Genomic DNA, 13,550 nt, shown 5'->3' with positions numbered 1-13,550 from the left:
ACTTCTATGCATATTAATTTCTTTTCTTTTAACTACACACCCCATAAATTTGAATGGGATGCATGATACAGAAACTCAGTAAATATTTATACACTAAATGTCGCAGAGTCAAAAAAATGAGACTAGATGTCCTATCATACAAAGAGGTGCTTACACCTTTTGAATGCCAGTAAGGTTTATCATTTTCTTCTCCTTTCCAAGAGATGTTCAGCAATTATCATTAGCTCAAATTAATGAGGGAAGAGGGGGAGACACAGAAAAGGCAATCATTCATTGCAACCAGCAAAAAGACACAGGCAAGAATCTTCCACAGGCTATGCACAAGATCCATAAAAATGCATGATATAATTCAAAAGAACACACAGAATAACCTCAAAACTCCTACCATTGACCCTGGCATTGGCATTGGATGTGATGAAGGCACTGATGAAGGTGCTTGAAGAGATCCTGGCATTCCAAGTTGGGGCATTTGTGATGGAGGGCGAGGCATATGTGGATGAGGGAGCAAAGGCATATGGGGCATATGCTGTAGCTGTTGCATGTTTGGAGGAGGCATAGACATAGGACCCATCTGTTGTGGTAATGCCTGCTGTTGGTGTTGTGGAATCTGCTGAGGATTCTGCTGGTAGGGTTGCTGTTGATTGGCAGCAAGAAGAGAGGGATGTGGACCAGGCGGTAGGGGAGGAGCGCCCATTGAAGCAGGATGAGGTTGCTTGAGCTCCCCCTGAGATGCATCTAGAGAAGGAATGGAAAGGGGCATTGCAACCCCAACACCTGGAATGGTTCCTTCATTTCGTGTTAACCCAGGAGGGAAAGCTCCTGGAGTTGCTGGTCCCTCAGGTGCAGCAAAATTACCACCCGCACGACCAGCAAGAGGATTTTGCTCAGCATAACCTGACAGATCAGCGTATTCAAATAATCAAAGGTGTTTCATCACAGACCCACATCTAATCTAATGGTACTTGTATCTATTAGGGATTTTTATGCACAAAACTCTTCAGAGTACAACAAAGTGGGGTGGGTGGGTGTGTGTGTGAGAAGATTAAAGGTAATATCGATACCCCAGTTAGAGTTTTAAACTGGGGAGACAAAAAATACATAACCCATCAACCATATGGTTCCATAGTTTGATGGAAACAATTAAGTCACAGGTTCAGGCGGCAATGTTAATATATTGAAATGGAGATTAAAAATTTCTTCAGATTGAAAAGGCCACTACAACAACCACCCCCCCCCCCCCAAAAAAAAAAAAAAAGAAAGGAAAATGAACCAGGTAAAAAAAGATAATATAATTATGAAATCATTTCACCATAAATTTATTGTGCAAGACTAATTTGAATAATTTAATTAAAAATCAATTTAATTGATTTTTTTTAGAATGCAACATTTAAGGAAATTAAATAATTAAAAAAGGATAGTGCTGATTCTTTTCTTATTTGCAAGTAGGCCCCCATGGAAAATTTTGAACATGAACAAATGATATGCTGATGACAAGGACGGGCAGACCCACACACAAAAATTTGCATGTGCACATTAACATGCCAGCTTGCGTCTTAGTTTAATATCTTTAAATATGTTGGCATCATAATATGTGTCATTGCTTCAAAATGCAGCTTACTTTCCTTTCATTAAAAATACAACCGTTACCTTGCATACCCATGCTAAATTTATCCCGAGCAGTGTCTCCTGGCCGATTTCTGCACCAAAACTTTGTTGTATGATCATTGCTACCACTGCAGTGGAAACATGAAAGCCCAGTTATTTAGGAGTTGGCCATCACTTTCTTCAAATATTCACGTTATGACCTCATTTTGCCCATAGGCATAGGCATGTGACCAGGAAATTCAAAAGGCAATGTTCTTAAACCCCCCCCCCAAGTAATTCACATAAAAGACAAAAGTGGTACAGAAACAACTTGGGGAAAAAACCAAAAAAAGAAAAAAGAAGTCACATGCACAATGTATTATAGGTGGGGCCCTGGTAGTGGGACATTTTCATGATATTAGGAAAATACCAAGCACAAGCAGTTTCCAGAATAGAAAGAAAGAAAAGCACAATTCAGAGCTATTACAAGGAATTTAAATCCACCTGCAGAGAAGATATCCAATAGGATGCCATGCAAGGTCCCATACACTATTATCATGAGCATTGGGAATTTCAATTTGTGGTGTATCATGCCTGCAGAACAGATTAAATTAATGATCACAGTAAGCATAACTAGCTGAGAGGAAATCCCAAAAATCAGAAACGAAAATAACACAAACTACGCTGTGAGAGGGGGAAAAGTTCAAAAACAATATAAGAACAATAGAAAGCTATAATATTCATAAGTCATCAACAGTATGGTTGACCTCAGACTGTGTACAGTACAAACTCAAATCTAGTTAAAAGCAAAACAAAATGTCGAGTAGAAAACTAATATATCTGTTTTCTCAGCCATCTGTTATTTCAAAGGTTGTTAACTGTTCTCTTGTTAAATACATCTACCTCAACAAACACTCTTCTCCCATATGAAACACATGGACCTTAACATCGAAGCACATTATCATACTGCTTTTACTTTGTGATTGTGCAAGCGAATAGACAGAGACAGATAGGCCCCCATCATATTGGCTACTATTTTCAAAATTAACAAAGTTGAACTCATTGTGACACTATGACAAACATCTGGAACACCGGAAATAAGTTATCTCCCGCAAACCACAACTAGCTGATACCGTTCAACACTCAATCACCCAGGATATTAGCTCTGACTCGGCAGAGATCTTTGAATGGAAAAGGGAAAGCATCATTTATTCCTTCGCACCTCATAAAAGTTTCCCACAATTTTTGAGTAAATCAAGTTTTTGCACATTGTAATACTAATGCATTTGTTCTCATTGCTTTCTTGGTGTAAGAATGACTGAAATTAGGAAATGGAATAAACAGAAAACAAACCTTTTTAAAAGTTTAACTGAATAAGAGATAAGATGAAATTTGAAAGCTGTGAAACAATGGAAATGAAAAGGACAGAAGTACATGAGAAAATGAATTTACCCAACAAGCCAATGAAAAATGGAACCATCAAAACTCCCGCTGACAAAGTACTCCTCATGAAATGGATGCCAAGCCAAAGCTAACAAAGTTGCAAGTAATGCATGAGAATCGTCTTCCATCCCATCAAAGTAGAAGATAAGCAAAATGGCAATTTCTCTGAACAGTCCTATCGATGCTACACTACCAAGTAGAAGAAAATATATCCATGTTTCCGGAAAAAAAAAATCCCAATTCCATATTGAGTCCTTCAGATTTCTTCCAACAGAAAAACAAATATCACTTACCAGTAACATCCTTCCGATGTCCACGGAAAGATTCAAGTTCCTTCATAGCCCTTATGTCATAAAGCTGCAGAGAGGTGGTTATGTACATAAGTATTCTGGGAGGAAGAAATAATGTAATGAGAAAAATAACATAATTGAAAAAAAAAAAATCGGAATGAAACAAGGGGCCAAAAAGAAACAACACCAGAAAGCCAGAAAGCAAGAGGCAAATGTCTATTAGTAGTCTTTCTACCTTCACAGCGAACATTCTGTTGAAAATCCCAAGCATTTATTATTATTTTCATTTGTTGAGGCCTATTTGCTGTCTTATCATGTTATTCATTGTGGACCATCAATGTTTTTCCCCTTCTTTTCATGTTAATATGGTGTCTCTGCCTTTATGGTGGATTTATTGTAGCAGATATTCAGAGGCTGAATGGCAGGATTGTTACCATCTACTTACTTATATAATCTCACCTCCTACCATGAATAAAGTAAGAATTTCAGTGTAATTATTATCAGGATCTTTGGTAAAGTTACAAACCTTGATTATTTGATCCTTTGAGGCAGTTAACACCCAGTTACCATTTTGATTCCATTTGACGCATAGGACAGTGTTTTTGTGGCCATGACTGCATAACAAAAGCATGGAACTATTCAATAACTGAACTGACATGTAAACCAAAACCGTGAACACCTACACTTACAATGAGCAAAGCTCTTTCCCTCTCTTAGCATCCCAAAGCTTCACAAGATTGTCTTTGCCACCTAAATTGCAAAGGCCAAATGAAATACACATCACAATATTAAATAAAATATTCTCAGGAAAATAAAAGGAATAATTAAAACACCTGAAACTAATAGAGATTTTGTGGGATGCCAGTCAACACTCTTTACATCCCAACCATGGCCTGCCTGAGTTCAAATGTCGCAACAAAACTCAGAGGTTAGTTCATAAATAGTAAAGAAATGAACAACATCACATAAGCATTTGTCACTATAACCCCTGTGATATTTAAGAACATTTACATATAATAGTAATTTTATAACCCAACAGGACAAGAACATGAAAACTCAATTCATGGCACTTTCCTTTTTTTGTCATAAAAAATATAAGAAATCCAAAGCAGCCAATTTTATTTACTTCCAACATCTAATTTCCATAATAAAACTGACGGACCATCACCAAAATTAGCGGTTAAATGGAGGACTGCTTGGGGCTTATAGACTATTAGCATCCCAAACTTTCTCCTAATTTATTTTGATATTCTCACCACATTCTGTATGCCCATGTGCCTCCACATTCTGTGTTCAGTTACTCTGGCTCCTTTTTAATAGTTGCGCAAAACTCGTAGTAAGAGAAGGGTGCTTGTGTCAACTGTCGGGTTGAATTATCTGATGGAGATGTATATTTCATGATACATTCAACTTATTTTTAACTTAGTTGTTGAATCTTACAATTTAATATTCAGAAACATGCCTTCTGGTTTGTCATATGCATGAAGATGCGGCAGCTATACTGCCAGTACAAAATGATTGAGCTAAATAATATGGTAATTTTCAGATCCACCAACAATTCATGAAACCAGACTCTACCAAGTAATTCATTCTCCAAGACTCAGTAACATTAAAGTCTGTACAAAAAACAGAACAATTGACCCTTTTTAAAGTGCGTAAGCAATATAAGTCAATCAACCAGCCTCGAATGAAGCAGAGACAAGCTGAGATATACTTTACTAAACATTAATGTGGGCACAACGTCTTGGGATTAAGAGGACATTATCAGTGCTCAGGCTCTAACCAATATATAAATAGAATATTGTCAGAGATTCACTTTCAAGATTCCAACCACATCAAAGAAAAACAAGGCTCACTCTCATCTCAAGTGCATCCAAAGCACATTACCAGATAATGAACGCTCTTCTTGACAACGTGCAAAATCCCAAACTTTGACAGTGGTATCATCAGAGCATGAACAGAACTTCAGATCCGTCCTACAGAAACTGTTCAAAAGGGTTACTAATGAGGATTCTAAAATTGTCAACTATAAAAGGATATAAAATGTACCTACCTTAAGGCCCGGACAGATTCTTTATGAGCAGATTTGTTGGCTTTGACATTGTTCATGTTGTTCTGCCAATACCTAGGAAAATGTTCCAGATATACAATTAAATCTAATCAGGCACATGATTTAACTTAGAAAGCTATAATAAAATAACTATGCAAATCTCAGCAGAAACCACGTGAAATAATAGATTTTATTTACTTTATTGCACCCCCATCATCACCAGAGACCATCCAGTTGTCATTGTGACTCCAGACCATGGATCTGATTGCTTGATCATGAGCCTGTATAAGTTCCAAAAATCCCCTTTCTGATATAATTATTAAACTAACAGAGAGTACAAAAATGGGATCAACACAATGATGAAAACCAATACCTGAAGAATCATTTCGAAATTAAAAGACTGTCCATTCCAAAGAGTGAACTCCCCACTCTGTGAGCCGGTGATAAGACGCCGCCCCGTTGGAGTCCACTTTATATGTTAATAAATACAAGGGGCAGCATCATAAAAGTCAGTCAGAGGAAAGCTACCCACAATATCAAAACAAATGTTCAGTTATTTTCCTTAACCTGATAAGGAAATAAAGTCAAAATTCAAGGAAGTCTTATGTTCCAGAAATGAAAATAAAACAAAATTAATTAAAAAATAATATGGAAGAAAGTATTTGGTTTTCAATTAAGTCAACAAACACAACTTTGTTAGATGCGTAGCAAGGATTTTCCTTCTCTTTTTTTTCCCCCCCCAAAGTATGCTAAGCAAAGTAAGCAGCAAATCTTAATATTAGCTTCCCTACCGGAGAACAATGGAAGTCTCTCAGAAATTTACTTACCAAACAAAATCCCCAATACAATGCAGCAAAATTAAAGGGATAAAAAGACGCATGGGTTAAGACATTAAGGCATGGAGGCCAAAGGGGTGCCTCTTGATTCTGCCACCCATTCAGACAGGTTCTCTGTTCTCTCTCTTGAAAATCTGTTTTACTGCTAAATTCTCTGTGTAATGTTTAGTTCAGAAAATGCTGAGATTGAAGTTCTGAATGCACTTTAAGCTGATCATGCTCCCATTTTCGTTCTATATTCACTAGTAAACTAGTAAATGCAAGGGTTTTATCTCTGTTCAGCCATACTAGATGAGACAATGACAAGGTAATGCAAGCTGATCTAGCACAAGTTAAATTATAACACAATAACACGGAAGATGCTTGCTTAATACATTTTACTTGGTTTTCAACAGTAAGCACTTTAAATAGAGTCTGAAACTGACAGAATAATTTGCATACATTCATATATCCATACATATAATCACGAAGAAAAGAATATATTCTATATGACATAAAATATAAAGTATCTTACACATTCTAGACACACGCGCTTTTCTTGCTGCAAATTGAAACTTTACAGCTAAGTATCATGCATTATCTTAAACATTTACTAAATAATACCCATGCTTGACTAGGGAATTTATATGACAAATGTGTGTAGTTAAAATTAAATTGTTTATATATCAATCAATTTTCTCACTGAATTCCAGCACTTTATTTCACACAAGCGAGGGCTTCTTTAGCACCATTCACCTTTGTCTGTATTGATTAACTGTGTGATGCTCCTTATGTTCAAAATCTTTTAATGCTGAGAAATAAAACTTAAAGTTTGCATATCATTTATTGACAATGAGCATATGTCAAAAACAATGCGTTGGTTTTACTCACCAGGACTTGATTGATTGAGCATCGGTTTTTATTTAGAGATGTATGAACAAATTTAGCAGCAAAGCTAGTGGATGGATTATCTGAATAGGCGACTGTTGGCAACATCTGCAAGAAGAAAAGGAAGAGAAAAGCTTAAGGTGAAAATTTTAAAGAAACAGGTAAAAAAATGCTTTGACTGATCATTTACTTCCAACATTCCTCAAGTGCAGAGTTAGAAACAATACTCTTAAAATTAATCATGTTATTAGAATAACAGGATGATCACATAAAATTGGAAACAAAGAAAATAATAAGAGGAAAAAGAAGCTCACTGACATCTATTGCTGCTGCAGGGGTAGCTTGTAATACTGTCCTATCCCTAGAATCCCGCTGCCACATACGAATCTGTAAACAATTGCAAATGATGAATGTCCAAGAGAAACAGCATAGTAATGAGATGAACAATATTATAAAACCAAAAAAAAAAATTTGCAGTATAGCTGTGATAGGCAACATAAACAGGTATTCCGCCAGTAGTACATAAGTAATCATTACCTGCATATAACGCACAACAGTACTTGTATAATCAACAGCCCTTCTTTGGGTACCATAGCCATCACCATGACCTATAAACATATTTTTCATCAAATAAAAAATGTAAAAAATTAATACAAATAATTATAAAAATGCAAACATAAGATTTTCAACAGATTCAACTGAACTTATACTCAACAAAGGAGAAGTATTATGACTTTAACGCCTTAATTCAAAGCAACGAAATATGATACAATTTTCTCAAACAGCGTCATGAATACAAAACGCAGTAAAAGAATACAGTTCTGTAAAAGAGGGGAACAAGGAAAATTAACTGAATTACAGTGTTGATATAGTTGAGAGGAGCAAGGGAAGAACGTAAAAATAAGTTCAACACAATACATAGTAATAGCAAGTTAACCTGCCACGTCCGTTGAATTCCATAAGAAACAAAACCTAATATATATGGGCGCAGTGCCAAATTCAGGCATGTCAGGGATTCTATCACAAGAAATGAGGTAGGTTCACCAAATAACGGCAAGCATTCCGCATTCAGACAACCTTTCCTCCCTATGAGCTATTAAAACCTCTCAAGTCTAGCAATTATTACAAAAAGATCCTTCAAAGTTTTAAGGTAAGGCCTCATAATACAAATAATACTTCGGCCATGCGAAAGGCATGAATTTCCAAATCAGACATCATAATACTTCGCTCTCACAACTCAGAAGCAACATGCTCAAATAACTTCCTAATATTTCGATTGGCTTGGCCAAATGCGGGCTTTTTATTGGTACCCACTGGCATCTTATTTTTCATACTTACAAGTATACTTCTACAAGATATCTTATATTACAAGCTGACTCAATGAATTGTAATACATTTCCAAGAAAATCAAAAAAAAAAAAAAAAAAGAATGACCCACTAGGATATAATTGCATGGATAGATTAATGTCCGAAAATCCTCGAAGCTTACCATCGTAATGTGGTGGAGGACCTCCAGCAGCGGGGTGGTGAAACTCCGGATTTATATTCGTGGAGGAAGCAGAAGGATGGCGGATCATCTGTGGCGGCGGCTGCTGTTGTTGTTGCTGCGGTGGTCCCCTGAGAAAATCCGCTTCTGGCTGTTGCTGATGAAAATGTTGCGGTGGCGGTTGTTGCTGGTGCTGGTGCTGGTGCTGGTGCTGGTGAGGATCATTGTACACCATTGTAACTGAGCAGTATCAACAAAATTGAGTTTTGATAGGTTGAGGACAGGATTGTCGGGCGCGATGCCAGGCACAAAGCAAAAGCCCTAAACCCCTAATTTCCTCGTTGGGGGAAAAAGGAGGAGCGGGAAAGTAAGGTGGGGTCCATGGATTTTCGAGGATGATGATGGTAAAATCGTCATTTCCCTGTATCGAGAGATTCGGCTTGTATAGCTTGCAAAAATTTTTAAAAAAAAAAAAATACACAGAGATTCAGCTTGTAATGTCACCAAAAAGAATTAGAGAGGCTTAGGCCTGATTTGAAATCACTCGTGAATTTTCAGTCGGGGTTTATAAAATACTACTTCCGGTTTTAATTATAAGATTTTATTTATACTAATTATAAATAAAATTTTATAATTAAAACCGAAATAGTATAAAGTAAAAGTTTTGTGATTTTTGTTTTTATTTGTGTGAAACATATTTATAAATATTTAAAGTCAATCCAAGCACACTCAACTTGTAAAGACAAATTTAATTGAAGGTGAATAATTTTAAAGATTTTCAGGTTAAATTAGTCATTTGTATAATTAATTTATAAAGATTAGTTAAATTAATCATTTATACGAATTGTGTATTGATTTTTTTAAAATGTTTATTTAGTCACTTATATCAGAAACTACCCAAAATTAATTGATAAAAACCTCTTTTAGCATCTTCAATTTATGAGAATAATTTTAGGAAAAATTTATAAGATCTTGTTTTTAGTTTGAAACAAACCTTTCAACTGTGGTCCTGCATTTAGAATTAGAGCGGCAGTTATTTTTGTTTTTTTAGTCAAATTTCTTAAGAAACGATGTCAAGATTAAAATGTTTTAGACATCAATTCTGTATTATATCCTATTAGCTTACAAGAGGTCCAAATCTTAGATTAATGTCAACCATTGGATATACATATGAAGTAACCACACAATAAATATTATTTAATAAGAAAATTGTAATAAGATCTCACCCAAAAAAATTAAATAAAAAAAATCCCTTAAAATCATTAAATATTATTCTGAAGTCTCAAGGAACCTTATTATAAGAGATTTTATTTGTTTAATTACCAAATTGTCCTTATTTTTCTAAAATATATATTGACAATTGAAAGAACAGTAGTTAATAACTTAAAGTATAACAATTAACAACTATTACGGCAGCTATTAACAATATATTTTCTTAGCGCATCACAAAAATGTAATACTTTAGTTATCAATATTTACTGCGATAATTATTAATCATTTTATCTTAAGTTATTAACCATTACACTTTCAATTGTCAATGCAGACTTTAAAAAAAAGAAAGAACAATTTGATAATTAAACAAATAGAATCTCTTGCAATGAGGTCCTTTAGGACTTCAAATTAATTTGATAATTTTAAGAGACTTTTTTGTATTTAATTTTCTTAAATGAAATCTTATTGCAACTTTCTTTTATTTAGTACTCCTCCGATCTTTAATATAAGACCCATTTAACTAATTTGATTAGATTAAAGAAGTTAGATAAGTTAGTTAATTATAAAAAAAAAGTGATATATTTTTCCTAAAATACCATAATTATCTTTTTTAACACATCTTCTTCCTCTTCTACTTGATTATGGTTAAGGGAGTATTCATAAAGGTAATTTAGAAAAAAAATTATAAATATTAGAAATTGGTCTTATATTTAGGATCAAAACCAATTCAAAAATTGAGTCCTATATTAAGAACCAGAAGAGTAACATGGCTGGGACAAGCACACAAAGTTTTAGTAAGTTATGGGATAAATTATAAATATTAGTATTTGCATCTTTTAAATAAATCTTCAATGGACCTCACATTTAACATGTGCACATATGTTAGGCAAAACAAGTAAACATTATACTCCTCTAATACTTAATATAGGACCCAATTTTTGAATTGATTTTGGTCCTAAATATAAGACTTATTTATCATATTTATTAAATTTTTTTTAAATTACCCCTATAAAGACTCCCTCAACCATATCAAGTAGAAAAGGAAGATGGTTTCAAAAGCACTTTTCCGCAAAACGAGATAATCTCCTCTACATATTTACTTCGTAATCCGTAAAAGCACTTCTGAAACTATGATTTGGTTTCTATCCAAACACCCCCTAAAAAAGATAATTATAGTGTTTTAAGAAAAACATGTCATTTTTCTTATAATTAACTAACTTATTTAACTTTCTTAATTTAATCAAATTAGTTAAATGAGTCTTATATTAAGGACCAGAAGAGTAAAAATAGTGTGTGTATATATATATAACATGTGCACACGTGTAATACTCTCCCTTGTCTATATATGGGTTCCAATTTCTTTGTTTTAAGTCAACTTTTTTGGCAACTTTCTTTTTTTTTTTTTTTTTGCATATGTGAAAAATGACACGAAAAGCTTAAGACTTTCCTATATTTTTTTCTGTTAATGTTTTTGCCAGCATTTATACATTGAGTTTTTTTTTTGGCGCCAACATCTGTGTGTGGATATACATGGAGTTTAAAATTGGCCAAAAAAAAAAGCACGTGGAGTTTAAAGAAACTGAGAAATGGGATATACCACCATCTTGGAGAAATTTTTTAATTAAAATGAAAAATGTAAAAAAGGTTTAAAGATATTATCTGTCAAATACAAAAATTTTGAGAGTCAAGACCCAAAACGCGTCGAAAAGTCTGCGTATATTATTCACAACACGGTTCTGTTTCTCTTTCTTCTTCAAACAGATATTTCTCAACAAAAATTTCAAAACTTTCTTCTGTTTTCCCTCTCCTCAACCAACGGAAATTCCAGCTCCCTCTTTCTTCTCGTCCTCTGTTGCTCAACAATCTCTCTTTTCCTCTCTGCAAGAAAAACCAAAAACCAGAGATAACGAAAAACAACAACGTATCATCATACGAATCAGATTTCAGCTCCTTCTTTGGTTTTCATCCGCTTCCTTACGTCGCCGTTCAATCGGTTTTTCTCGTTTTGTGTTGAGCTTTTTGTTTTCGTTTCTTCGTTGGTGAAAAGTCGTGGGGGTTTTCTTCGTTCCATTTTGCGGCCTTGCAGGTGAGAGAGAAAAATCTAATGCTGTCATTTTCTGAGATTCTTTTGCAATGAAATGTTATTTTGATTATTTTCGTGTTGATAAGTTTTCTGGTTTAGCTCAAGAATGAAAGTTTTTTTATTCTTTTGTCTTCAGGGTTAATGGCGGATCAGATGGATTACTCGTCCGGGAAGGCGAGGTTTACGTTCTTCAATCGTTCGCAAACGATGCATGCGAGCCACTCGGAGTCCTTTCAGAGACCCCTCCTTCAATCCAGTATTGATCGCACAGGGTCAATTAATAGATTCTACAGTCCAATGGAATCGATGAAATCCGCCGGAATTTCTCTCAGAGGGAAGGTCAAGAAACTATGCAATCTCTTCGATGCCCCGAAAACTTCGCCGAAGGGTTCTGATGAATCGCCCGTTCAATATCCCATTAAGCTTAAACCCACGAAATCCCTCGGTCATGATTCTCGGATTTCTTCGAGTTTCCACAGCAGCTCCAGTATCAGATTACCCGGGACAGAGGATAGAATCGTATTGTATTTCACTAGTTTGCGAGGAATCCGAAGAACATTCGAAGATTGCTACGTGGTTCGAAACATATTCAGGGGATGCAGGGTGTGGGTCGATGAACGAGACGTATCAATGGATTCAGCATACAGAAAAGAATTACAAAGTGTGCTTGGAGAAAAGAAGAACGTGCCTTTGCCTCAAGTGTTCATCGGTGGGAAGTACGCGGGAGGTGCCGAGGTGATAAAGTATCTATTCGAAGTTGGTGAATTAGCCAAGATTCTTGAAGGATTCCCAAAGAGAAAACCTGGGTTTGTCTGTGATAGTTGTGGAGATGTGAGATTTGTGCCTTGTATGAATTGCAGTGGAAGTAGGAAGATATTTGATGAAGATGAAGGCCTCTTGAAGAGATGCTCGGTTTGCAATGAGAATGGATTGATTCGTTGTCCAGATTGCTGTTCTTGAATTCTCTGGACAGCAATATTTGTTGCTTCCTCGTTTGCACATCTTTGGTAGTTGTTGAAGAATTAATCAAGTAGATTATTCCTACGGATGAAGAAGGTAAGGGCTTTTGCTTTAAGTATATGATTCAAAACACTCTTTTGAATTTCTGGGCTGCTCATGATTATCTTTTCAAGTCTCAACAGAGAGCTGATAGTCCTCAACACATTGAATTGCATTGTTTTGTTGTTAAAAGAGTGTGAGGGCTCATCAAAATGCTGAAGAAATATGTCTGATGTATTGTATTCTATAAAAAGTCTGGAGAGTATTTTCCCTCCACGCCAATGTAGATATTCAGTCGTATATGACTGAAAAAGATTTGCAAACATTGGCTGTTCATAGCGTATAATGAGAGTGACATATTGTAAATCTGTCCTTTTTAATCTGTTTAATCTTATATCTTTGTATTTGATTAATTTTATTACTAACATGGTTGCTTGTATCTGCTTCAGCATATGCAGAGTCTGATTCTATAATATTTGGTACTTTGGTTTGTATTTGATCATTGTCGGGTCCCGTTGGAAGCAATTTTTCCTGCAAAATTTTTTTCCTTGAGAAAATTCAAATACTTGACCTTTCTTAAAGAAAATCAAATTATTTCCCTTTTATCTAACTATGGTTGACAACTTGACATGCAGAATCTGACTTGATTTATCTTGTGCTATACTACCTCCGATCTTAATTATAAGATCCCGTTTATAAA

The 13,550-nt window shown here is 35.1% G+C and overlaps 2 protein-coding genes across 2 annotated transcripts; one reads left to right on the top strand and one right to left on the bottom strand.

Annotated features, from left to right (window-relative positions):
* Positions 1–349: 349 nt before the first annotated feature.
* Positions 350–8,863, bottom strand: LOC114729753 (flowering time control protein FY-like). The gene is made up of 16 exons (XM_028916789.1): positions 8,560–8,863; positions 7,608–7,678; positions 7,389–7,457; positions 7,074–7,178; positions 5,741–5,836; positions 5,566–5,648; positions 5,371–5,442; positions 5,205–5,302; positions 4,151–4,210; positions 4,007–4,067; positions 3,844–3,931; positions 3,321–3,384; positions 3,037–3,115; positions 2,089–2,178; positions 1,648–1,733; positions 350–894 (listed from the first exon to the last, which is right to left on the bottom strand). The coding sequence occupies exons 1-16, from the start codon at positions 8,789–8,791 to the stop codon at positions 350–352; spliced, it is 1,899 nt and encodes a 632-aa protein (XP_028772622.1). The 5' UTR covers positions 8,792–8,863.
* A 2,772-nt stretch (positions 8,864–11,635) lies between these two features.
* Positions 11,636–13,236, top strand: LOC114729751 (uncharacterized protein At5g39865-like). The gene is made up of 2 exons (XM_028916785.1): positions 11,636–11,854; positions 11,988–13,236. Exon 2 carries the CDS (start codon positions 11,993–11,995, stop codon positions 12,809–12,811), a length of 819 nt encoding a protein of 272 aa, XP_028772618.1. The 5' UTR covers positions 11,636–11,854; positions 11,988–11,992; the 3' UTR covers positions 12,812–13,236.
* Positions 13,237–13,550: the final 314 nt, after the last annotated feature.

This window comes from Neltuma alba, unplaced genomic scaffold (assembly GCF_004799145.2).
Source record: "Neltuma alba isolate B1F8T4 unplaced genomic scaffold, ASM479914v2 tig00012669_pilon, whole genome shotgun sequence".
Taxonomy (NCBI): Eukaryota; Viridiplantae; Streptophyta; class Magnoliopsida; order Fabales; family Fabaceae; genus Neltuma; species Neltuma alba.
The sequence above is the reverse complement of the archived record's forward strand: the minus strand, read 5'-3'. Positions and strand labels throughout refer to the sequence as shown.